At 39.6% G+C, this 27,997-nt stretch overlaps 1 protein-coding gene across 4 annotated transcripts; it reads left to right on the top strand.

The window, feature by feature from the left end:
- Positions 1-1,599: 1,599 nt before the first annotated feature.
- LOC136884536 (zinc finger protein 892) lies at positions 1,600-27,997 on the top strand. 4 transcript variants are annotated; one of them, XM_068229950.1, is made up of 6 exons: positions 1,600-1,863; positions 6,469-6,581; positions 13,205-13,279; positions 22,857-22,922; positions 25,340-25,395; positions 26,793-27,997. In XM_068229950.1, the coding sequence occupies exons 2-6, from the start codon at positions 6,483-6,485 to the stop codon at positions 27,592-27,594; spliced, it is 1,098 nt and encodes a 365-aa protein (XP_068086051.1). In that variant the 5' UTR covers positions 1,600-1,863; positions 6,469-6,482; the 3' UTR covers positions 27,595-27,997. The 4 variants fall into 4 exon arrangements, with proteins under 4 accessions (XP_068086051.1, XP_068086052.1, XP_068086053.1 ...); XM_068229951.1 differs by having other exon boundaries at positions 13,162-13,279; XM_068229952.1 differs by having other exon boundaries at positions 1,601-1,625; positions 13,162-13,279.

Genomic DNA, 27,997 nt, shown 5'->3' with positions numbered 1-27,997 from the left:
CGGTGCGACGTAAATCCACTAGCAAAAAAGAAAAAGATGAAGAGGATTTGGCGTTTGTTATTGCCACTGTTGTTTCTTGTTATGATTTAGAAATGCAGTTTTATTAGGCACATTTCCTCCCCTCATTCTGCTCATTGCTTCAAAAGTATAAACTTCGTCCGCTTCCGCCCTCGACTTCGGACTTTTCTGAACGTTTTACAATATTCTCGACTGTACTGGGAGCGGAGAGACGCTAGTTTTCTTCGACGCACTCCCGGGAAGAATTATAAATAATTTTGAGTTCCTGGAAACTGTCGGCTTTCTTCGCTTTATCTCTGTATTCCTTTGATGAGACATCCCACAAACAAGGCCTTTCTATTATATCATTAATTAAGTTCAGAGTAATCTCCTTGCTCCACTCCATTTCTGACTATAAATTTTAGTACGGTACCGTACAGCGCAGAGAGAATGACATACGTGCGCGTACTGTATTTGTAACTTATAGCAAAGAGAATGAGTATTGCGGAGTGTTGTAATTGGAATCATACATCACGAGAAGTACGTCGTTTGGTTATATATTAGAATGAAAACAGCACGGAAGTTGCCGAAGCTGTGCCGACATCTCACGAACAACGAATTGACTTGACATGTTTTCCACTTGGAGCCGAAAACACGCCAACATGTTAAAAGTGTTAACCTCAACATTCTGAGTTAACATGCAAAGTCAATTGGAAGACACAATCACAATATACATGTCAATTGTAACATGTTAAATTTAACATGTTGGTATTAAATGTTAATCAGTGGAGACCGGCCTTTAAGGGATCCGTGGTCGTAAACCCACGCTCCACAGTTAAGAGCCCCTCTTACGAGAGTAGAACTACAAATGAAACAGAACATATGAAGAGACTTTTAAGCCACTGATGCAGTGGGTGCGCAAAGCGTATGTCTTAAGATATATATTACCGGTAACTACCGTAGGTTCGCAGTCCATGGTTTTCTTTATAAACTGTGTGAAACAAAACGGTTCCATGAGCCAGGTCCGGATTGTGTATGTGATCGATGTGGAAAACTTTGTGAACGGTACCACGCAATGTACTGCAAACTCCGGAGTGAATTCTGGAAGAAATTCTGTTCTGACTATTGTTGTGTAGTGACTCACTTATTGTGTAATTTAATATTGTATTATTGTGTTATGTTGTGTTATATTGGAATTGTAATATTTTGTGTAAGTCTTAATTCATGGTGGCCATTGACTGCAGTAAATGTTTCATCCAATAACAAAAGTATCAGTTCGTTCATGAATGACACATCACTACCTTGTTTCCATCCATTGCCTGCATAAGGTAGAAATCTGCGTTTAATATCTCCTCCGATTATCAATCAATCAATCAATCAATCAATCAATCAATCAATCTGCAGTTATAGGACTGTGGCAGATTCCTTATCAGTATTGTCTTTAAACACTGCCTGTGCGATCTGCATCCAATGGCAGCCATCAGGTTCGTAACGAGCAGGCAGTGATTTTAAAATACATACAAGGAATACTGTATCTCCTAGACATATTCTCTTTGCCCTGAATAATATTTTATTATTTTTGTTTTTGTTTATTGTAAATCACAGAGAGAGAGCGGGTGTTGATAGTGGTAATTGTATGTTACAAAGCAGTTATGGAGATTTAGATGGTGTGCTGAATTATAATAAAGTTGTCATAACACTAATGTGACATTTCTCGGACTCCTAATGCTGTCTGTTGTTAAATAAGTGGCACACTCGAGTGTCACATTATTCTAACCTAACCTAACCTATGCTTTGTGCCATTCATAATAATGGAAAATTTACTTAGCAGAGGGGATATGCAAATTCTAGTGCCCGGCTTCTAGGGTAAGTGTGTAGATGAATACTTCTTGTGTTCATAGCCTGCAATAACAGGTTGACGGGTATGTTGACAAGTTGGTGGAAAACATAAACAAGCATTCACTTTTGATTGAAATAGACCCACTATATGTAAATAAAAGGAGTAGAAGATTTCAGTACAAAGGCATTCATAAGATACAGGGAGGTACTTTGATATTGTCTTGTAAATGCTCTGCTTACCCTGACACTAATTATGGATTTAGGTTACCGGTACTGATGTAGTCACTTATTTTTGGGAACACTTTTCTCTTCTGAGGCTTAGCAGAGTATTTCCAGGATAACCTTAACAATGTGGAGTGCCTGAATACCAGAGGCACAGACCATGATGTACGGTACGTAATCAAACTTGTCAGCTGTCTTATTTGGTTAAAGATATGCTCAATCATATTTGATTTAAACCTAAGCTGACATTACAATACTATAAAGGTAAAGTGCCCTCAAAATGATGCAAAATCTCAAAATTTTATGATATTCTCAAGCTGAAAGTAGTTACAGTAAGACACTTGGCATAGAAAAAAGTAAAAATTTGGACTTAAAAAACCTAAAAATATTCCATACAGAGCATGCAAAAAAAAAAAAGTGTAGACCTACTTGTCTCTCTATCATCGTTCACATCACGCACTCTCTCCTCACTCCGCTGTTTTCCGCCCGGTCTGCTGAAGGACGATGGTTTTACGTGGCTGGCAATATACTGAATGCATAGTGTTCAGTAGCACTTGACTTCCAGGTGGGGGTGAATGTTTAGGAATGAGAAAAATCATGTAAAAATTATGTGAAACGATACCTGAAGAAGAAGAAGAAGAAGAGAAGAAAGATCCCTCTTTTGTTTGCCAGGGACCCACCAACCCACCCCAAGAAACATTCTTATTTATATAGAGGAATTTGGAGACTCCGTAAATGCGTGAAATGCAATAATTTTCTGTGTTTCTATTGGCCAACTGTGATGAAGACCGGTTTGCTGTTGCATGTGATAGAGCTTGATGCAACTCTGGCCACAATGCTGCCACATTCTGTGAAAATAATGAAACTGTCATAGTATGTGCCATGTTATAAGTTTTGTGCACTCTCGAATGTAGAATGCACTGTTGTTGCATGGGTACTAGAGGCCTGTAAGCTGCTTCACCCACTTCTCTAACGATTGTCAGTTACACAGGTTACTGTTTGTGAAAAACTGACTGGTAGTGACTGATTAGATTGCGGTTTGCAGAAAGCACTGTTAGTGAGCAGGTAACATTAAGGTTCAGTTGGCAGGGTGTATGACCACTTGCTGGCAGCCCTGACAGCGCTCTCTGCCATTGGATGCCTTGGTGGAGGAGTGAAGGCAGCATGTGAAGTGTTGATACAGCACCAATTACCCAAAAAAAAGACACTCTTGTAAAACAAACATATTTCAGTGGCTTCTTCATTGTTCTCTTTCTCTTTCTAATATAAAATATTTGGATAAACCTTATTTTCTTTTGAAAACCCAGGCTGTATCATTTTTATTATTAGAGTAACAATTAAAATAACAGCCGGGCTGAGTGGCTCAGATGGTTGAGGCGCTGGCCTTCTGACCCCAACTTGGCAGGTTCGGTCCTGGCTCAGTCCGGTGGTATTTGAAGGTGCTCAAATAGGTCAGCCTCATGTCGATAGTTTTACTGGCACGTAAAAGAACTGCTGCAAGACTAAATTCCGGCATCTCCAAAAACTGTAAAAGTAGTTAGTGGGATGTAAAGACAATAACATTATTATTATGAAAAATAACAAAAACTCACTTAGGCGTAGCAATTAAATAACCACTATGTTGAACACCTCGAACCTCCGTGGCTCAGGTGGCAGCGTGCCGGTCACTCAGTGTGAGCTTTGTGTTGAATAAAGCGGAGGCGGGGCAGGTATTCCTCCAGGTACTCCGGTTTTTCCTGCCATCTTTCATTCCACCAATACTCTTCAATATCATTTCATTGGTCAGTCATTAATCATTGCCCCAGAGGAGTGCAACAGGCTTCGACACAATTCCTATTCTCGCTGCTAGTTGGGGGCTTCATTCATTCATTCATTCCATTCGTGACCCGGTCGCATGACTGAAAACAGGCTGTGAATATTAATATTATTGTTGTTATTATATGTTGAACACCTGTTTAATTGTCAGCATAAAACACACTGAAATGGATAGCAGCACTTGTATTTGCGACTTTTTTGATCATGGCAACTATGGAACTGTTGAGACTCAGGATGGTCAATATGTCAGCATGCTGTAATGTCGTCTGTTCTCCAGATAGTTTTTGAGATCACAACTAGTTAATTTTATCATCTTATCATGAATTGGCCTGAGTTTAACGATGAAAGGAACCCGTACAGAGGAATATTGTTATAACTTCTTGTGTTAATGTTGCTGCCAGTCTTTCTTCAACATAAATGTATTGTACAGTTGCAGTCTGCTGTTTTAACGTAATTGTAGTTCCAACAGCTATTAACAAGATATCAAAACTATCTTTGCTTGTGCAGAAGTAAGTCAAATTATACACATGCATTGGATTTGTAACTTTAACATTTTGCCAGATTATTACACTTTTTCATATTAAAGGTTCAGTCACTTAGTTACTACTGAGCTGCAGATTCTCATCAGTTGTTTATCTCATCTTTTCTTAAATGATTTCAGAGATGTTGAAAATTTATTGAATTATTGGAAGCCCTAATTCCTCTTCATACAGTGTAAAGAAATATTTGTCCCAGTTTGTCATCTTGAATTCCAGCGTTCCTTCCTATTATGATCTTTTCTACTTTAAAAAAAGCCATTCCAGCTTATTTGTGTAGTAACACAATTGCACGTCATCTTGCGCCGACAGCTCTGAACATAAAGCTTAGTCGAGTAGCTCGTCCTCCTTCAAGTCTTCCCAGCCGAACAGACCGTACTGCTTCCCTTCAATCTGTTCCAGTAATCCTGGCGACGGCCACAAACACTGGAATAATACTCCAATTGGAGTCTTAAGGAGGGACTTACATGACTTCTCACGCGGAGGCCTACGGACCGGGTTGGCCGCGCGGTTACGGTCGCGTAGACGCGAGCTTGCAGTCGGGAGATGGTGGGTTTGAATGCCATCTGCAGCCCTGAAGGTGATTTCTGTGGTTTCCCATTTTTATACCAGGTCACAGGCGCTACATTCTCAATCTTAGCCTTTTCCCATCCTTGCATTGCTGAAAACCTTGGGTGTGTTGGTGCGATTTTAACAAACAAAAGAAATATCTTAAATACCGTCATAAGCATTTGAGCCCGTATAGCAGTCCCCATCACGTGCAGAGACTCATCTTACAACATGGTCGCTCTACATCACATCAAGCTTGCGATGCTGTGAGAGAAAAGAGCACAAATAATGTTGATGTCACACATGCGGAAGTAAGGTCGTGGGGACGAGATCACAACCACCCGTCTTCATTTGATCTGTAAATGTGCTACAGCAAGCATCTGAAACTGATTAGAACTTTACACCTGATTTTTTAAAATTGAAAAGTTGATATTCGAATACCTTTGTACAATAGTTGTACGCCTAATCCTGTTGGGTTCGTAAAATGTGATAAAGTTTTTGAAATTCGAAGAGACGTGGAGGTGACGAGTGATTTATTTCTTGCGTTTCAGCCTTGCTATTTTGTATTTTTTCCATTAAAACATTTTAACTCTTATACTGTACTTCTGTTTACTACATTTGCACAGTTTGCTTCCCCTACCGTAACATTTCTCCTTCCGCTGTAGCCACACCAACCAGCTGATGTTAGCACTCGGTCAACGGCAAGGTGAGACAGCGGGGAAACTTCCATAACACCGAATATCACCACAGTTAGGATATCGGTATTGAGCTACAGTTTTCAGTCGATGAGTTTCCCCTGCTTCTTAATTTACTTGTCAGTAAGGAAAATACAGTACATCACCTGCAAGTAGAAGACGTAGTGTGTTTCGTCATAAGAAGAAGACATCCACCATGGAACATTACGTGTTTTTACAAACTTTTTATCAATTCATTACGCGTGTTTTTAATTCAGTATGTATCGTTGTCAGTTCATAAATTATGAAGCTGAAGATGTTCTTAAGGGGAAACGAAACATATCCTTATGATTAAACGATATAATAAATTATATGTATTGAAAGGTGGAAATTTCTCAACTTCAGTTGCGTAGCGTCAATGTGGATACCTAAAAATGAAGTTTATCGGGATGTTCCAACTGTATTGTTTTGACCTTCGTCTTCTTGTCTGTTCACTTTGGCTGCTCTGATGTGACTGCTTCCCCTGGCGCCATTTCCTGACAGTCCTGCCATACCGTGGATGTCAGAGTGTTTCTCTTCTGTGATCAGCCATATCAGGCAGTATTTGGGACTGGAGCAGGTTGCTTTCCTATGTTTTATGAGGTTTCCTGGCTCGACATTGTGCGTTATAGGCCTGCGGTCGGTTCATTGGTGTTGTAAAGCAGCACGCTAAGGGAGGTAAAGTTGAACACAAGATGTTTTTAGAAGCACACTGTAGTTGTATAACATTCTGTCCATTTTTGTTATCTGCTGTACTTGTCCTGTAAAGTGCCTCTAATTGTTCTCTGTATGGACAGCCTCTGGGCGCAGTATGGAGTTGTGGCCGGCCGAGACAAAGTCCCAGTCGGATAGAGAGTCCTTCGATGCGGTAGCAAGCCTGCGAGCACTTCTGGGTCCATCTCGCATCATCGTAAGTAGCCCCTTCCACTGTATTAGTGATCAGAGATGTTTCAACTGGTGGACATTGTCGTTACAATCTTCACGACAATTAACAGGGTATTATTTAAATTATTTTTCAGTGACACACGAACAGCAACATGAAACATAACTTAACACTTATATCACCAGTACTAACCACTTCTTCCTATCTTCATACATTTTTTGTTCTTGGACATTTTCCCACACGAATCCCTTTTCCTCAACCTCTGATTTTACTGTCTCTATACAATGTTTCCTTGGTCTTTTTCCTTCCTCTTTGAGGCTACAGGCCTCTCATTACGTGTCTGCAAAACTGAAGTCTATGCTTCATAACACAGGCAGTAGGAACCTTCCTATTCACTTCATTTCTGATGTTGTCCTTTCTGGTTGTTTAATTTGTCTGTTGCTAGAATTCTGCTTAGGTCTTTGTTTATTAGAGTAATTCAATCAATCAGTCAATACTGATCTGCATTTAGGACAGTCGGCCAGGTGGCAGATTCCCTATCTGATGTTTTCCTAGCCTTTCTTAAATGATTTCATAGAAATGGGGTATTTATTGAACATCTCCCTTGGTAAGTTATTCCAATCCTTTACTCCCCTTCCTATAAACAAGTTTTTGCCCCAATTTGTCCTCTTGAATTCCAACTTTATTTTCATATTGTGATCTTTCCTACTTTTAAAGACACCACTCGAACTTATTCGTCTACTGATGTCATTCCACGCTATCTCGCAACTGACAGCTCGGAATATACCACTTACAAACCATCACTCTCATTTTTGTTCCGTATTGAAAACAGCGATCTCACTTAGTTTACAAAAGGCGTATATTTATTACCCCACCTATTCAGTATAATTAGTACCACGTTATGTGATTAAATAAACATAGAAATTCTAAATTTTAGAATTCTATACTAGCCCCTCTGTATAAAGGAAAGGGTGATAGACATAAAGCTGAAAATTACAGGCCAGTCAGTTTGACATGCATTGTATGTAAGCTTTGGGAAAGCGTTCTTTCTGATTATATAAGGCATGTTTGCAAAATTAATAATTGGTTTGACAGAAGGCAGTTTGGGTTTAGGAAAGGTTATTCCACTGAAGCCCAACTTGTAGGATTCCAGCAAGATATAGCAGATATCTTGGATTCAGGAAGTCAATCGGACTGTATCTTATATATATAAATGATATGTGTAAAGAAGTGGAATCAGAGATAAGGCTTTTCGCAGATGATATTATTCTGTATAGAGTAATAAATAAGTTACAAGATTGTGAGCAACTGCAAAATGACCTCGATAATGTTGTGAGATGGACAGCAGGCAATGGTATGATGATAAACGGGGTGAAAAGTCAGGATGTGAGTTTCACAAATAGGAAAAGTCCTCTCAGTTTTAATTACTGCGTTGATGGGGTGAAAGTTCCTTATGGGGATCACTGTAAGTATAACTCCTTCGTGGAAACAATAATCAGATTAGTACTTCAGATTTGGTACTATATCCCATTCCATTGCCTTTAGTATATCCCCTGAAACCTTATCAATTCCAGCTGCTTTTCTAGTTTTCAACTTTTGTATCTTACTGTAAATGTCATTGTTGCCATAGCCCTTTCAGACCTGAAAGAAAACTGGCAGTGGGAATTTTTGTTTATATGTCAAAAACTGACTAAAATGCTCTTAATTACATATATTTTTAGTTAATTCTACAAAATTAAAATTAACGTCTGAGAAAAAGCACCCATACAATTGTGCGTGTCAGGACTTAATTTACTACTTACAAAAAAGAAAAATTACCTCAGTGCATGTGAATATACATATGCACATGATCAGATGTTCTATTTTACAGTGTGGAGCAATTAAAATCATTGTTCAAACACAAGTATACATTATATTTTCTACACTGAGGATGAGTTTTGCTTTTACAGCCCTTTTGGCGGCAGCAGTTTTTCGTCAGACCTGAAAGAAAACTGGAGGTGTGAATTTATGTTTGTACATCAAAAATTTACTAAAATGCTCTCAAATACTTGTGTTTAGAGTTTCCTTTTACAAAATAAGAACTACCGTCTGAAAAACAGCACCCACACAATTGTGTGTGTTAGGACTTAGTTCACTACTTACAAAAAAGAAAAAAATTAAAAAATTCAGTTCAGCACATGATCAGATGTTCTATTTTACAGTGGGGAACGATTTAAAACAATTAAAATCTTATACATTACATTTCTCATGTAGAATAAGAATTCTGCTTTCACAGTGCTTGTTTGTGGCACAACCTAGCATCCCGCATGCATTGCCTGTAGGAACCTCATGATATTACGTACGATGTTATAAGTTCACAATTTTACATTTGCTAACCAATTTACACACTTCATAAATTACATTCTGATATTCAGTGAAGCTTCTTAATATGAATGCAATAAATAAATATTTACTTTAGACTTCACTGCTTCCCGCTACCTTGCCAATGAACTTCATTTTTAAACTCTTCTTCCTGCCCAGTGGTAGCCAAGCACTAAATAAAAACAATTGAAGTACATATTACGTGTCCCTGTACCATCATCAGTCCTGTCTAGCGCCAAGAAAACGTCAAATAAGGTCAGGCATAAATAAAATACGAACCCGCACAATTGTGCGTACACGGTCTGAAAGGGATAGGTGAATTTTAATACTTCTTTAGTATTAGTCACCTCCTCTATCTGGACATTATCCTTGTAACCAACAATCTTTACATACTTCTGCCTTTTGAAGATCCTCGCATACGCACTCCCTGTGTTCATTAATGATTCCTGGAATGTCCTTCTTGGAACATATTTCTGCCTTAAAGTACCTATACGTACTCTTCCATTTTCACTAAAATTTGTATGACTGCCAGTTATGCTTGCCATCATGTTATCCTTAGCAGACTTTTTTGCTAGATTCAATTTCCTAGTAAGTTCCTTCAGTTTCTACTTACTTCCACAGCCATTTCTAACTCTATTTCTTTCCAATCTGCACCTCCTTTTTAGTCTCTCTATTTCTCTATTATAATAAGGTGGGTCTTTACCATTGCTTATCTCCCTTAAAGGTACAAACCTGTTTTCACATCCCTCAACAATTGCTTTAAACCTATTTTTATTTACCATTTTCCACTGATCATAATTACTTTTTTTTTTAAACTCCCTCATGCCTGATTTATCAGCCATATGATACTGCCTAATAGTCCTACTTTTAAGACCTTCCTTTCTATCACATTTATTTTTAACTACCACAAAAACAGCTTCATGATCACTTATACCATCTATTACTTCGGTTTCTCTATAGAGCTCATCTGGTTTTACCAGCACCGCGTCCAGCATATTCTTCCCTCTAGTTGGTTCCATCACTTTCTGATTCAGCTGCCCTTCCCATATTAACTTATTTGCCATTTGTTGTTCATGCTTCCTGTTGTTTGCATTATCTTCCCAATTGACATTTGGTAAATTGAGATCACCCGCTACAATCACGTTCCTTTCCTTATAGTTTTCCACATAGCTGATTATCTTATCAAATAATTCTGAATCAGCATCTGCGCTACCCTTTCCCGGTCTGTACACTCCAAAGACATCAAGTTGCCTATTATCTTTAGAAATGAGCCTTACACCTAGAATTTCATGTTTGTCATCTTTAACTTTTTCGTAGCTTACAAATTCTTCTTTTGCCAGAATAAATACTCCCCCTCCTGCCATTCCTATTCTACCTCTACGATACACTCTCCAGTTCTGTGAGAAAATTTCTGCATCCATTATATCATTTCTCAGGCATGATTCAACTCCTATTACAATATCTGGTAAATATATATCTATTAAATTACTTAATTCTATTCCTTTCTTTACAATACTTCTACAGTTCAACACTAACATTTTAATGTCATCCCTACTCGACTTCCAGATCTCTGCATCCTTATCCCCGCTCCCTAGACAACCCCATTAACCTGAATGTACCTCCCTATTACCCTTCCAAACAAATTTCCTAACTTATATGTACCACTGCGTTTTAAGTGAAGGCTATCCGAGCACAGATCCCACCCATTAGGATCTAGAAATTTCACTGCCAGTTTCCCACATACCCACTCCATAAAAGCAAAGCAGAGTAATCTCCGTACAGGCCATGAAGGTGGGGTGGAAGGTAAAGGCTTCCACTATTCGTAACCTCGGCACTTGATGGGGTAGAGTGCTTAGCTCTACGCTCGGCCACCTTTGCCCCCGTGAATTAACCTGGTAGTCATTTTTGGTGTAGGCTGAGTGAAACTCAGGGCCATGTGCACCTCCGGAAGTGGAAATCTCGTTTCTTAAATTTTACTACTTCCTGACGGGAATTCGAACCCACGTCCTTCCGGGCAAACCGAGCACGCTTTTACTGCCTTGACCAGGCAGCCCCTCATACCCACTCCATAGTCTCATTTAAATCCCCAATCACCTTCCAGTCAGTATCCCTCCTGCACAGTATTCCACTGATAACAATCTCCGCTTCCTTAAACTTTACCCGTGCTGCATTTACCAGATCCCACACATCCCCAACTATATTGGTAATTATACCTGCTTGTCTTACGTTGTTGGTACTAAAGTAAAACACTACCACCTTCTCCTTCCCCTCCTCCTTCTCTTCTACTTTCCTCAACATATGCCTCAACCTAATTCCTAGATAACACTCTACCCTCGTTCCCTTTCCTCCACACACTTTCCCCACATGTCTAACGATGGAATACCTCATGACCAGGGACCCACCTTAAGTGATCCCCTCCCGTCCTGGTCAGCACTATCTTTACTGACAGCTGCAGAAGCTACTTCCTCCTCCCTTTTATCCCTCCCATGACCCTGTTCCACCTGACTTTTGCTATCGTCTACTCTACATTTCCTTTTCCTATTTGTCCCCGAACCGTACACGAGGGATATAATACGTAGTTATTGTGGCCATCTGCGGTATTCCAAAGCAGGTTCCTGACTAAATTGTAAGTGTTACTCTCGACCAAAATACTGTATTATGTGTACTAGATTTTGGAGGTTGTTTACGAGATAACCCAATAACACCATCATTCTCCTCGTTTTATTTCATGTTAGGTAGTGCAGGTTTTTTGTTTCTGTTAAGGTCTACTTCTTTTCTTCCTTTCTAATTTAAATCTTTAAAAGGTGTTTGAATATTTTGTATCGCAGGTGGAGTTTTTAAACATGTTTCAACCATGGTTATTTCATAAACAGTTTCTCATCGTCTGATCAAATCCAGATTTTAACACAATATTCATGGGGGTGGTTTATATGTTGTTATATGTTTCCAGGAAAAAATGTTTGTGATATTTGAAGCCATTTCTTTTCAGTTTCCACTCAGACTGGGCTGAAGTGGTATTCTCCATACAAATACAAACTGATATCAAGAAAATGAATTCATTTACGCATTTCTATAGCATAACCAGAAAGATGATGACACGACCAAGAACACAATTTTCACACCTTTACCTTAGAAAATTGGTTAGAGATTTTTTCTTCAAAACATAAAATTCTGAAATTTAAATGGTATACCAAATAACCTATTGTATATTATGTTATAATTTGGATTTGATCAGATGATGGGTTTCTGAGAAACAATGTCTTAAAGTTGATGCATGGTTGAAACACGTTTGCATTCCACCCACGATAAAAATATAAATTTTAAATTCAAAACCTGCATGACCCGACATGAAAAGAAAAAAGAAATATGTTGGTGTTATTGATCATTTGATAAACACTCTCCAAACCCGAGTTGTTGGTTGTCTTTGAGATTACTTGAAGTGAAAAGCTGACTCTAATTTGGTTCCCTCTAAATAGATGTTACCATTTGTTGCTCTTCTATTCATACTCCTTTCTAAGTTCTTTGCTTTGCACTCTTTGAACTTACTTGTTCCAAATATCCACTGGTTTAGTGTTGCTGGAAGTGCTTTACCATCATCAGCTCCAGCCTTCATCTCACTGTGTTGTAGCACCATGTCACTTCGACTCCTCGTCCCTTGCCTCGGTGGTCTCGACATTGCTTGCAAATATTTGTTCACTCATTTTCCAAATCCTTCCTGCTTCACAACTTTCCATACTTTTGCTATAATCTGCTTTCCTAAATCGAAGAATGTCATCGCCATTCATTTTCAACTTTCCCATTGTTTTTCTATCAGCTGTTTCATATGAAGATGGGCTCTAGTGTTGATCTTCCTTTTCTAATGCACTTCTTATTGTCCTTCCACCTTTCTAGTACGTACTTGTGATGTGAACTTAGCTGATCCTGGGGTCGATGGGTAGCGAGAATGCCTCCCACTGGTAGGCCCGGATTTTTATTCCCTCGATCTGAGGGCCACTCCAAGGTCGACTCAGCCTATGCGAGAACAGTTGAGCATCTGTCTGATCTGCGATAGCGGCTCCAATCTAGAAAGCCAAGAATAACGGCCAAGAGGATTCATCAGTTCATAATCTGCAGGCCTTCACGCTGAGCTGCAGTCACTTGGATCGGCCTTCAGATCCCACGCACACTGCATATGCCATGTGATAGCTGTGTGTTGATATGTGTCGAGACCTGTTGGCCCCAATCCTTCCCACGTTTCCTTTCCTAGGATGTCACCAGCGAGCTGAACTTACCTTCGTCTTCCTGTGTAGTCCGACGGCGCAGAACACCTCGTGGTGGAGCCTGAGCTGGTCGTCTTCCCCAGGATGAGGCTGAGCGATTACAAGGTGCGTATGTTGTCTGTCTCCTCTCAAGTTTCTACTGGTTATAATAAGTAGAATGATTTAACTGCGCTCTACACACCATTAATAAGTTTATCCTGTACCAGGTTCAGGTCATTTAAATGTTTGTTGTGTCTGCTAGAAATGCCAGGCAAGATGACAGTTGCATTCTCTGTAGATTTCACACATAAATTTAGAATGAACAAATATATGAAATTATACAGTATTTGCTCACATAATTAATGTGAAGTTTGGCTCTGTATGCTCGTGGCAATTTGAGGAAAATGTGATGTGTAACTGGAACAGGCTGCTCTTAACGTGTCATCCAAGTGTGAGTCTGTCAGGCAGGATGTTCATAGTCGAAAAGGCAACTTCACAAAGATACGTTGAACCAAAAGAAGAGTGCATTTTCCGCGCAACATTGCGGACTGTGGGATTTTTTTTACCATCCACCAGAGTCCAGAAATTGCCACATGTAGCGTGGGAGGATTTCAGGGAAAGGTCTGGCTGAAGACTTAAAATTTCCATTTCTAATTCTTGAAAGTTATAATTTTTTTGAAGAGTTTTTTAAAATTTGCTTTACGCCACACCGACACAGATAGGTCTTATGTCAACGATGGGATAGGAAAGGGCTAGGAGTGGGTAGGAAGCAGCCATGGCCTTAATTAAGGTACAGACAGCCCCTGTATTAGCCTGGTGTGAAAATGCAAAACCATGGAAAACCACCTTCAGGACTGCCGACAGTAGGGTTCGAACCCACTTTCTCCTGGATGTAAGCTTACGGCTGCATGCCCCTAACTGCACAGTCAATTCGCCCGGTTTTCGAAAGTTTTACACATCTTACCTCCAACGTCACAAACATCAACAGAAGCGAAGGGATTATTAACAAACATGATCACTGGTTCAAGCATTAAAAGCTGACTAAATCTACTACCAAATTCAGACCCAAGAGTTTCAAGATGTTTGGCAAGAGATGAAAAGTCGTGCTTGCTACCATTTATTGCTCCTGCCATACATTTCAAATTTGGGAAATGTGAAAGGGAAGTTCTATTTAAATGGACAATCGATAACTTTAGTTTCTTTTCAAATGCATTAACAGTACTTATCATACCTGTAATCTTTTCCTTGCAATTCAAGATTTAACTGATTTAATTTTGAGGTGATGTCTGCCAAGGAAGCTAAATCTATTAGCCATGATATATCATCAAGTTTGAGGTAATATTGCCCAGGAGATGATTTCATAAAGTCTCGTATCTCAGACAGTAGAACCGTTCGAGTGTTTTCTCCCTATGAAGCCACCTTACGTCTGCATGAAGAATAACGTCACCATACGCAGAATGTGATCTACTTAAAACATTTCTGAGCGATCGACGAGGACTAGAAGATGATCTTACATAATTCACGACTTGAGTTATGATTTTCATGTCACGATTGAACTTTAAAACCTTTGCGCTTCTTGGTGGATAATGCAATAATAAGAAAGAAGTTTGGGAATGATTCATCCTCAAGCACAAAGAGGAAGAAATCCATTATTTCTACCAGTCATAGGCGGCGCTCTAGCTGTTGTTGTAGCAACAAGCCGTGAAAGTGGAAAGTTGCTATCTTTGGCAAATTCAAGGAACACATTAAATATGTCTTCTCGGCTAATACGTCCATGAACTGGCAATAGTTTAACAAACTCTTTGTTTACTGTAAAATCACTAAAAACAATTCTAGCAAATACACACAATTCAGCAGTCAGACGTATCAGCACTTTAATGAAACTGGAGTGAAAAATATTCAGACGATTGCAAATCCTGATGCAATTTTTTTTTTTTCAACTTGCCTAGCAACAGTTTGGTGAGACAACTGAAGTCCTTTGATTGAAGATATAAGCACAGATTTATCTTTGTGAGAATGAAACAGAGATTCATTGGCATTTAACATTGCTTCTGTTATATTTTTCCATTACTGAAAGCTTTTTTCCTTTTAGCTAGAACATAACAAACTTTGTAAGAAGCTATTGTCATGTTTGTTGAGCTGGTCTCTTCAACGCATGTTGTTGCAATGTTAATGTAGATTTTAGGTCTTTCACTTTGTGTTTTCTTAGTTCAGAATTCACTGGAAAGTCACTGTTTTTGTGATTAGTCGAAAAATGTTGCTCTACATTACTTCTTTTAGTAACAGGAACACAATAAAAACACAGGTTTTCCTTTGTTTTCAATAAAGCAATACTGGTCCTCCCATTCACTGTTAAAGTTATAATTTCTTTGCCTTTTAGCCATTTTAAAAGGAGTAATGGTTAATAAAATATAAATTAATAATTTAAAATATAAACAGTAATGAAAAAAGCGCATAAAACATGTTGAATGTACAACTTATCCATCGCTACACAAAACTCACAACAAGTAATACTGAATATTCACTTGAAAGTCAGAAACTGGGAACATTCCAATTGTAAGATTGTTATAAGTCATTTGTTCATTGGTGCGGCACAGCTTAGTTTGTAGGCAGATTGGTGGGGGGAGGTTTCGTCTTGGTGAAACTCTGTCATGGTAGGCAGTTTATGGCACTGCAGTAAAGTGAATCATAAGGAAGCCGTCCTGTTGTGCAGAATAAAAATGCCGCCAAATTTGGCTGCGTGAGCAGAGAGAGCCTTATACCCGTCGCTAGCCCTCCGCAGCGAGAGGTTTGCCCTTGTCGCAATTACAAACGTGTCCAGTGGTTCCCTTTGTGAACCTTTGTTCCATCTTTTCACCAACTGCGGGCACGAGTTAGTTAGGCCTAGATCACATTTATGGGTTTCTCAAAGCTCTTTATATTTGGACACAAGGATATAATAAATTTCCTGAGCTTGAAGATGGTGATTTTAACACAAAAGTTAAGAATATTTATTCAAATGTGAAAAAATATTGCTTTGAAATATTAATTAAAATTTAATTTGTAAATCAGTTGCGAAGGGCGGTGCGGGGGCCGCGTTGGACTGACAGAATAGCATACAACAAATGTCTCCAAACAAGCAGAATAGATATTAAATAGCTCTCCCCTTCGAGGTCATCGTCTGTAGTCTACCTTATGTTCCTGAAACTGGATCGCGGCTGAAATTAGAGGCATAAGCAATCTCAGATAATTTTTAGAGGAAACTGCCTCAAGTGGTACTTGACATGAAAGTAGACTTGACATATTTAGATGATAATTACTTTTAACTAATTTATCAGTAATGAATTAAAACTGTTAAGGGTCACATTCGGTAGATGGTGGTTTCCCATGTTCACAGTGTACCATGGCTGCTTTCTTTGAAAACCTTTGTGTTAGTGTTATATTAGGAGTCACAGCTCAGGGTTACGAGTGCAGGAGAAGTGCTCCAATCTGTATCCAAGTAGCCGTAGCGTAGGAAACCACCTCAATTAACTTTCCCCACACGAAATCTCATAATTTGCAGGCCTTCGGGCTCAGGAGCAGTCGCTTGGTAGGCCAAGGCCCTTCGGGGCTGTTGAACCATGGTGTTTGGTATTTTTAGGATATGATCGGATCTGTTGAAAGCCTAAACAACCTATTATTATGGTGTGAAAATGAGAAACTGCAGAAAACCATATTCGGGACTGCCAGCAATGGTATTTGAACCTTTATCTCCCGAATGCAAGCTGCCAGCTCCCCAATTCTAACTGAACGGCCAAGTTGCTTGCTATTATTATTATACACTAGTAGTCAGTTACATGCTGAAGCAGATATGTATGTACGTATCTACGGCGTAATCCTGTTTGTTGATGCAGCGTCGGGGACGAGGTGAGATGAATTTATTAGGTTTTTTTTCTGGCTGCAGACTCTGACGCCAGCTGAAGCAAATATATTTAACATAAAACAGCCGGTGCCCTAGAAATATACTAATGTATTAACGAAAAGAAAAATACTGTGAACCCCTTCAGCATCTGAATATCAAAAAATGTTTTATCTGTTGCCTCTGTCTTATATTTCATGTTTCTTGATGGAGGCGTTTTGACTGGGCATTGACGAGCAAGGACTAAAAAGTAAGGCAGATCGTTCAAGATGAAAAGAGCTGCTGTTAATTAATGTTCAACACATCTTTATTGAATTATGTAAATACTATTCTCATTTAACGATTTTATTATATGTTTTTATTTTCAAAATTGAATGGGGTTTTCAAGGTGACACTTGTAGTTTTGTAAGTCAATAATTGAACGGTTGTGACAAAAATGTGTTAGTTTTTAACATTTTGACATATTTTTATTTCTTTATAAAATTTATAAAATAAGGATTGATTGGATGTGGAGACAGTGTTAAGTTTTAGTAATCATTTTTAATAGTTTTATGGATATCTGAAGTTATTTTAATGGGGCACGGTTATGGATTCAGGTACAAGTGTGAGAAAATTCTGGTAATTTACATCGCTGAAGAAGAGAGCAATTGAAGCTTCTCTAAACACGTTAATAACAAAAGTGGATTAAGTGTAAGATTGACGACGTACAGGTGACGTGCGCATCTGTGAGGATTGAGGCCTTATCTCACAAAGACCCAGGGCCCGAGCCATACGAATTAACTAATGAAAGTTAAAATCCGCGACCCGACCGGCAGGGCCCAGTGTGCTTGGAGCCGGACATAATAATAGTGGTACTATGAGGCGACTTGGGAAAGCTGATATTACTTTTGGTAAATCATGGAATTTATTTTGTTTGGGACTGTGGAGGAGAACTTGCCGAGCTTAGCTGCTGTTCAAAATACACAGGTGATTTAAAACACTAAGCTGATTTTTGTTATATCGATTTTGAGTGAACAGCTCAACCGATTGACAGCATTCTGACGGAAGTGTCTTTAAAAGCATAAATATTTCTTGCCATATATTTTTGAATTACTTCTTCTTTTCTAGCCTATTTCAATCCACTGCTGGATATAGGCCTCTTCCATGTGCTTCCATCGTCTTCGGTCTTGAGCCACTTGGAACCAGCGTGTTCCAGCCAACAGCTTTATGTCGTCAAGCCATCTCTTCTGGGGTCTTAAAATGCCTCTCTTATGTTCCCATGGTCTCCAGTGAACAATCCTAGAGGTCCACCTGTTGTAGTCTTGTCGAGCTACGTGTCCTACCCATTGCCATTTTAGTCTTGCTACTCTCTCTAGGATGTCTGTTAAATTAGTTCTTCTCCTGATGTCCTCTGAACGGATCTTATCCCTAAGGCTGATCCCTAGCATCTGTCGCTCCATGGCTCGTTCAGTTCGCTGAAGCTTGCAAGCACTTTCCTTGCCAGAGTCATTGTTTCCAGACCGTAAGTAGCAACTGGCAGCACGCACGTATTATAAATCTTGGATTTAGGTTAATTGGAACATCCTTGTTGGTGAGGATGAATCTTAATTTTCGGAATGCTGTCCAACTCATACCTATTAAACTATCAAAGAAAAATGTAGCTCGCCTGAACCGTGAGAGCGCTGAGCAGGTGGCACGTTAGGAGCGGTGGAAGGGAGTAGGCACAGGAACAGCGGCTGTTTAGCTCCTCAGCACTTGAATGGTACACATTACATTCAAAATGTAAATTTAAATGAGAATTGGGTGTCTGGATTGAAATTACATTCAAAAGTAGCTGACGATAAGCACGGGTCAATATGGGATGAAGCCTCGTTAATGTGTGTGATATATCATAGGTAACGATATTCCATTCCTTCAAGTGCAAAACTTATTATTCTTGGGGGAATTTTATGAAGGTTTTACCTGTTTTGCCATATGCTTATCACCAAACAATTATTTAGCTATAATGGTGTTAACAGTATGGACCCTTCTTCAAAACACGCTGCTTACATAAAAATATGTGTGCGAAATGACATAAAAAAGGAATTCCTTGATTATTGCAGCAAATCTGTAACAGTGAGTACCCCTCAGTAGATGGTGATGGGTCAAATATTCTTGAATTAAAAGCCAGAATTTTAGGACATGGTAATATTGTGTTTTATAACAAAATATTGATTTCTGCAAGAGATGATGTCATTTTCTTAAAGTTGCCATTCTTAATTAATTTGAAAGTCATTGGCTTATACCCGGTATAAGAGCGCCAACAGATTAATGCTGAAGATGAAAGCTAGCTACTTCATTTTCCTACATAATTCTTGTATTCCTTGGAATTAATGGTTTGCCTCCACGTATTCTTATTGTAACAATTAGAGCTATAATTATGCTCTTTAGAAATCGGAACGTTTCCCAATGGCTCCTAAATGGAACCATAATAAATGGAGATAAAGTTGGACAGAGACCTCTAATCTCTCGAACGGACTTAACAACATCCGATGAAACACTTCCATTTTCTTTCAAGAGGCATCTTGGCATTTTGCATCACGATCGATAAACCTCAAGGGACCTCAGCCACGGCCAGTTCAGTGTTGAATGCACGGAGCAAGTGGCTGCGTGTCAGCTTGCATTCGGGAACCCCAGTTCTGCTTTCCCATCTTCACACCATTAAGACCACGGCCACTTCCTTTCCCATCGTCGCCGTAGGACCCATCTGTGTCGGTGCGACATTAAGAGAAAGTACAAGGAATGTCATATATAAGGAAATCCTTCAATAAATATTTACTCCACAGACTGTCATGTTTTGACGGGTTTAGTATAAAGATTGAAAGTTAATTTATAATCAGCATTAGCACCCCATACTCTTGTTTCTTTTATAACATCAGTCTGCATCACAAAGAACTTGAAGAGTTACTCTGGTAAACTGCACTGTACCCAACATGCTGGGTAGGATATATTGATGTAGTTCTTCTTCTCCAGAGCTTTTATCCCACTTTGAATTAGGGATTACAATGATTTACCAAGCGACATGTTCGTCACCTGGCCAGCAGCCCTTAGTCCTCGGCCACCCTCAGTGTTCAAATCCAATACCTTCTTTGCATGTGAGCGCATGGCCATGGCATTTTAGTGTCAAAAATTTCATTCTTAGGGTCCGTATTGAATCGAGATTTACATTAAAAAATATTAGGTATAGAGATCCACCTATTCAATACTAAAAAACTGTGATAATTATCAAGTCATCACATATTTTTATTTATTTACATTTGTGGGACCGGTTTCGGCAATAAGGTATGCCATCATCAGCCTAGGAAAATATAACAAAGACGTCGAAAAAAAAGCTACATCAACATAGGTTCTAAAAATGATATATACAAATAATTTTAAAGTGTTAGTGTGCGAACTGAAACATTTGCATATGCTACAAGATTTGTCGTAAGAGAAGTTACATAGAGAGGTGTACACTATAATATTTAAACAATTAAAAAATACCAAAGCTAAAATGATTTTTCACTGTGTAATAACAACCATCATCATCATCATCATCACTGGCGTGACAGCCCTTTGTGGGCCTTGGCCTTCTGAAGAAGTTTTTCCCATTCTTTCCTGTTAAGTGCAAAGCTCCTCCAATTCTTTTACTCGTTTGCGACGTCGTCGTAAAAAGGTCAGGCCGGCTATTTCTTCTTCAGATTTCGTAATGAGAGTTTTTTTACAGATTGGGTGGTCAGCCCAACGCCAACCCCCAGCCATCCTGGAGGGGCGATGTTTTCTTTCGGGGTTGTCTCCCTTAGCTGGTGGGTCCCCATTTTGAAGTGTCGGGAACTCGCTTTTTCATCCTTACATGACTTCGCCTTGTACACGCAGAGTTATAAAGTTTAAATACAATATAGCATATATAGATAAAATATACTTGATTGGTTTATGTATCACAGGTTGTTATATCAATGAGTAAAATAGGTAAGTCCATTATATGCCTTAGTTTCAGTGTCCGTAAATATGTAACAAACTTGAGGAATGTAAATTAATATAAGGAACAGACAAGGTTCTTGAAAGAAGTGGTATTTCAAGTGGATCTTATAAAGGTCTGGAAAGATCTCAAACAAGAAACGGAACCTAAAAGAAGAAATTAAGACGCGTTAGCACGACGGAAGAAACAAGAGACAGTGAGGAATTTTTGTCAATAGAAACCCACCTCGAGTGCCAAGTTGAAGGCAGAGAAGTTAGAGAGGAACTGACGAGCTGCAGAGAGGGTGGAGGAGGGGAAGTCACGGTAGAGGAGGGACGTGGACTGCGGTACGGGTAATATGCAAGCGTGTTGTGTATTATTTTGTGAATTGATCAATTTTTTTTGTAATTTGAGATTATTTAATATTGAAATCAATCAGAAAAGAGCTAGTTATGTGCTCTAAACAATTATTAATTAGCAAATATTTTATGAGGAACTTCTCTTATATAAAACCTGGTTGTTGTAATTGGCCCATCGACCTATTTACAATGATCATAAACATTTTAAAATGAATCAAGCTGTTAGAAAGACAAACCAAATCCTGTGTATATTATAATGACTCTAAAGCAATTAATGACCTGTATTGTTATTACATACAGAAAAATCATTTTATCATTGGTATTTTTTAATTGTTTAATTCTTCATTGCCGAAACGAGTCCCACAAATGTGAATAAATAAAAATAGGCTATGTGATGACTTAATAATTATCATGGTTTTTTAGTATTGAATAGATGTATCTCTGTACCTAATATTTTTTAATGTGGCCATGGCATCTCAAGTGAATTTTCTGTAACTGGAGCTGCTCTGACATTACTTGCTCTAATTTAGCAAAATAAAACATATCAGTTGTCCTAAATGTGATGATAATAATAATAATAATAATAATAATAATGATGATGTAGAACGTCTTCTAAGAATTTAATTTCTTTAAAGTATTGAATAATGTAAGAAACTTACGTAGCCCAAGTAGAGATGGGGAGATTCTGAATGAATCATTGCACTGAACGATTGAATCATGATTCAGTGAACGAAATGAATCGACTCATTTGTGAATTGAAAGCTGAATCAGGAATGGCAGCCGCAACTCGTTCCTTGGTTTTTTGTTCGTTCTGATTCATATCACCAAATTGGCTATTCACCATTTTTGAATCGATGACAACTTGTGAAGAACGATTCTGTTATTTTTTATTTAACCTGAATTAAAAGTCCGGTTCACAAGTCAAATATTCCTAACCTAACCTTAGAGGAAACATTAAAAAAAAAAAAAAATAATAATTTCATGTCGTTTGAAGTCTCACACTTCACGGAATTGTAATATACACTCAGCTTCCAGCTCGTTGCGATATGTTAGGTTAAGTTTACTTTACGGTTCCCGTTCTCGTGAACTACTGTGAACTAACGCGTGGAACATGACCACAAAAAATGTTCCTATCTACTATACATTTGAAATTCGATTGTCGCATAGTTTCGAATGGTTTGGAAAGGATTAGTCGGACAGTTGTGACTGTACCTCTAAAAAGGATATTACTCTTGTTAAAGTTCTAGCAGTTCCCTTTCACTTTTCACTTCTTGTAACTTGTAAAGCAGTAGCAGTTATAAAGAACAGAACGGAATGGTTCATCTGAGCTTTCGGCTCTCTGTCACAAATCATTTTGCTGAATCGTTTCAAATGAATCAGATTCCCCATGTCTAGCCCCTTGCTTAGCAGAGGAAGAGGGGGAAGGATCATAAGATTGACTTCTCGTTATTTCCCCTGGCTGATCTGGGACCTTGTAATATGTGCTGACATCTTTCTCACTGACTGTTCCAGAGCCACCCGTCAGAACTGGTTATCGGTGCGGCAGGGAAACTGGAGCCACACTCGGACGACGATGAGGTAAAGGTCCTTTTGCTTCTAGAGGTGATCTGATGTCTGCTTGGGCTCTTCTCCCTACAAAACAAATTATGACTCTACGTGAGCTAGGGTTACTGTACATCCTCTCTTCTGGTGCCCTACATCTAAATTGAAAATTTGTCTTGGCTTTTTCCTTCATTCAGTAGTATATTATCCTTTATGCAGATGTATGTTGTATGAATTAGTGTATGTTAAAATTTTCTGACTTGGGAGTAATAATTTAGTTATTAAAGATTACTGGGTGTGTTGTATGTCCGGCGCTCCCTTTCTCGCCCCGCCAGCCAGCTGCACGCGCGCCTGTGTATCATTCTGCTAGCTTCGACGCGCAGCCCTCAGTGCGCGTGCCTGACCATCGAGTGTAGTATAAATAGGAGCTCCCTTCCTGCTCAATCGCCCACTTGCCCCGGTGTCCAGCTCCAGAATACACCCTACGTCGAGCACGGAGGCTACTCCTCTTGAAAATGTGCTTCGACCAGGTGGACTGAATTTCTGGCAGTACGAGGTTTCACCTCTGGTCACCGCTCCCTTACCTGTTTCCGCTGCCTATGTTCCGTAATTCTTTTACAAGCCATTTTCATTCCCTAACTTATGCAAGCTCCCTTAGTTTCGCTAGGTGGAATTTCTTCAATCAATTGAACTTGCTTTTTAGGAATTCAGGCACTTCAACAAACAAAGACTCTCATGAACATTTATGTTAGTGTGCCAGATAGTTCTCGACTATCAACGTGTCAATTCACAAAGACTATCTTTTCAAGATAGAAGTGTATATAAAGACTGCAAACCTGTACATATTGTATAAAGACAGACTTTTCTCAAGATTCAATATTCCTTTTTGCTTCAAAATAAATTTCAGTTATTTGTGTAAATATCATAAAGTGAAGCAATAAAAGTTGTGTTCTGTAAACTTCAACCTTGGTTACAACAGGGTGCAGATTTTTTTAATTTATTGAGAACAGTGTAAATATGTCAGGTGAATTCGTTCTCCATCTCACTAGGACTGATGCTTCGATTGAACATGTATTTTCGTTCATATATTCATTTTGGAGTAAGAAAAGAAAATCTGTGAAGAAATTGGAGTGGAAAAAATGAATGATAGAATAGAGAAGAGCCGACTAAGATGGTTTGGGCACATAAAGCGAATGAGTGATGAAAGAATGCCAAGGAGAGGCCGTGGACGACCACGATTGAGATGGAAGGACACAATCCAACGCACTATTATAGAAAGAGAAACAGTGTGGAGGAGGAGTGGTGGAGAGGAAGCATATTTGCCCCTACAGCTTGATAATGGGAAATGATAATGATGATTAGTAAAATGTTAAGGCTGAGGAAAATATTTCTTTAAACTATCTGTAAGATATTATAGACGTATTTCACATTGGTTTTCTTGAAAATATGTATTGTATTTACACAAATGATCCCCACATATATTTTTCAGCCCGCTCTGACCAAGAAGTGGGGTGCAGTACAGTTTCCAGAAGGATGTGCAATAATGTGACTGAAATGTGTCTCCAGCCAACAAAGATAGGGAATTTTGTCATATTTATTATCGCTTTGCACCATTTGTACTTTTGCAAACCACAGGCGCTACAATGCGAGGAATTCTTGTAGGGTAGCCCTGTTCTACGGCCGAATACCCTTCTGCTGCCATCCCTGTATTCACTATTGAGTGTTTCTGTGCTGTGTTGGAACAAACAGCCGGTCTTCAAACCAGACGAATTAACCACATCCGGTCAGGAATCAAACCTGTGATCCTCTGAAGCAAAGGCCTCTGCACTGACCATTCAGCTGGATTGTGTACTTTGTTCTACTGAAGTATTTATGGTTTTCAATATAAATATTTAACAAAGCTTCTCAAACACACAAAAGAAATTTTGCAAAAATGTCCTCTCTTAAAATTAGGGTGTGGGGTTACTCGGATATATATGTTCAGGTGTCTAAAGTTAAAGCTTTACACCCACATTGGAAAATACCGTACTGTGAATCCCAAAAGAAAAACATGGTGAGGAAGAGCCACAGAATGTAAAGTTGAAATTCTCTTTTTTCATCAGTTTGATAATCCAAATATCAATTCCACCCACTCGTGTGATGTGCAGTTACAAAGCTCTGTCCAAGACCCAGATGGTGGTGGGCCTACCACAACCCTGTGACTGTTAGGAGGGATTCAAAGAATGTGAGAATTTCTTGATTTGCTTCACATCGACTTCTCCAACTCATGATGCACTGTTGAATAGCGAATCTTGTGCCCAGCATAACGATAGAGGAGATGTTATGTGTTGTGTAGTGTCAGCTGTTCACCATTAACTTAAAACAACGTTAAACCACTAGCGAAAAGAAACAAAAAAACTTCTGTTGCGGTTCCATTTCCATCAAGTTAAATCCTGCTTCTGATTCCTTTTCAGGTTCAAGCATTAACACTGGACGAAATAGCAGCCGGGAGGTACAGCGAAGGAAGTCGGTAAGTGGTCCTGATTCCCAACTTGTTATTGTTTTAATAGGTCAGATGAACGCGAGGCCGCGTGTAGCACTGGTTGTAGAGGAAGCAGAGCAGATCTTGATCCCACAAGAGGCTAAAGAGGCGGCGTGTGGATGACGACGACACCTTGTACCACCATGTTACAGGTGTGCAGACCCCTGCAATTTCCCGAGAAAGGAGAGAACTAACTTGTTATGAGTGATGGGTCTAGCATTGAAGATTTGATTAAAAAAAAAAAAAGAATTACAGTATTTGATTTTGGGTGGGATTTCCCTGGTAATAAAATATACCGTGGTAATAGTAGTTTAGACAGTATTTTGAGAAGACCAGAGAAGAGAGGAGAAACATACCATGACCGTAACAAATGCAGGCACATCCTACCCGAGTTGCAATAATGATGATGATGATGAATAGTAGTTTAGAATCATCGGTAGGTGGTACCGTTGTGTTTTTTTACATCTTTTAACAGTGTATAACATCGATACGGAAAATGCGCATGATTTGTTGGTAGATTGTCGGGCTCCAGATCCTGAGATAACGGGTTCAAACCCAGCAGAGATGGTCGGATCCACGCGATGCTCCGTGTCGTACCTTCTCGGCATGTAAAAGATCTCTAGTGACAAATTTGGTGTTTACCTGACGAAATTCATTAAAACTCAGCCACAGACACCCAAAAGACATTATTGGTATGCTCTGCCATTTTGTAGGCCTAGAATAAAACAGAACATCGACAGGCAGATGTACGCCATACGATTATTGTTGTTGGTGCTAACAGTTTGGGAAAACTCTTGTGGAAAGATGGCTGATGACTGCTCTTGTTCCTGACAATACATTGGTGCTTCTTGAATCGTGAAGTAGACCGAATTACAAGGACTCTGCAGCCGCTTGGTGTATACAGTCCACGGAATAGAAGACTAATTCACACACAAAATTATAATTCAAAACAGAAGAGAAAATCTCCGTGGTAGAGTTTTTATAATAAAATTACATTCCTCCCCTCAACTGCAAGACGTGTGGAGGAAGTTTGAATATGTAACAAAAACACTGGACAGTTGTTTCAATAGCGTTCTTCAAACTCTTCACTGGCGAATGTAAGATGGAAGTGTTTGTGCTGTTCTTTAGCCCTTTCTCCAAAACATACCATAGGGTAAGAGTGGTTTAAAATTTAAATAAATAAATTTAGGTTATAATAAATTTGCATAAAAATAATTAAATTAATTTTTTTCTAAATAGGCAGAAGAATAAAGATTTAAAACTTGCTGCTTGCTTGCAAGAGTGGCATTATCTGTTGTGTCATGAGGGACAAATTAGCTGTGGTCCAAGTATGTCTCGGACATTCTGCTGCCATATTGTAAGAGCCTGCTTTGTGAATGTTTCAGCACGTTATCAAGTTCTGCTCATCGGGGAAGGTGGACGGGCTGGACAATGTCGGGGGAGATCCTCGCCGCGCCGGAACGTTCCGAGAGCCCGAGTGAGTGTCTGGAGTGTGGAGAGGTGTGCTCCAACGGGGACGACCTCATGCTCCATCTGCGGACTCACCCCAACACCCTGTACAAGTGTCGAGAGTGCGGACGCTCTTTCTCTGGCCGTGGCTCCCTCAACAAGCATATCCGCACTCACACCGGGGAGACCCCATTCGCCTGTCCCGTCTGCGGTCGCAGCTTCTCGGAGAGCGGCAACCTCACCAAGCACATCCGCACCCACACGGGCGAGACTCCATACAAGTGCAATCTGTGCGGTCGAAGTTTCTCCGAGAGCGGCTCTCTCAGCCGCCACCTGCGAACGCACAGCGGAGAGACGCCGCACAAGTGCGAGGAGTGCGGACGCAGCTTCTCGGAGCGTAGTTCTCTCAGCAGACACTTGAGGACGCACCGAGGAGAAACTCCCTACGAGTGTGCCGCCTGTTCAAGGAGTTTCTCTCACGGTGACAACTTGACCAGGCATCTGAGGACGCACACGGGACGCGAACCCTCGTACAAGTGCGGCGAGTGCGGACTCTGTTTCTCCGAGTGTGTCGGCCTGACCAAGCACCTGAGGCTACACACTGCCGAAACTCCTTACAAATGTCAGATGTGCGGGAAAACTTTCTCGGTGAGAAGTAGCCTCATCATGCATTTGAAGAACCACAGTGGTCAGTTTGTGTTCAAGAGAGACGAACAGGGGAGAGTGGTCAGTAACTAAGACAGGAAGTGATGTCTGGCTCCTTATTCGTAAATACATGTTAATAACCTTTAGAGTGCCATTGTACCATTAGCTTCCTTGACAGTGCTATCTCGTTACAAGTCATAACCAGCTTGGGCTGGTTCTACCATTCCTGGTAGCTACACCGGGGTGTACAGCTCGTGCCAGACAACAAGGGGGCGAGCTCACTACGCTTGGCATGAACATTCTGAGTGAACGTAGATGACGAATACCTGCATAAAGGTGTAGGATCACCAAGATTGTGAAATGCTGCAAGAAAGGAAAGACGAGTCACACAACAAAGTGGTGAATTGGGCCTAAACTCAACTAAAAAAAAGAAAAATTGTTTCCTTCTTCAGAATTTTGAATAAAATATCAGGCACATAGCTTCTTTTTTTTAACC

This window comes from Anabrus simplex, chromosome 12 (assembly GCF_040414725.1).
Source record: "Anabrus simplex isolate iqAnaSimp1 chromosome 12, ASM4041472v1, whole genome shotgun sequence".
NCBI lineage: Eukaryota > Metazoa > Arthropoda > Insecta > Orthoptera > Tettigoniidae > Anabrus > Anabrus simplex.
This window is presented reverse-complemented; position numbering and strand designations above follow the sequence as displayed.

Bases quoted from the DNA above. Each gene is read 5' to 3' on its own strand.
- LOC136884536 (XM_068229949.1), top strand. The intron at 6,582-13,204 runs GTAAGTAGCCCC...CTTCCTGTGTAG, and splicing joins TGGGTCCATCTCGCATCATC to TCCGACGGCGCAGAACACCT. The intron at 22,923-25,339 runs GTAAAGGTCCTT...ATTCCTTTTCAG, and splicing joins CACACTCGGACGACGATGAG to GTTCAAGCATTAACACTGGA.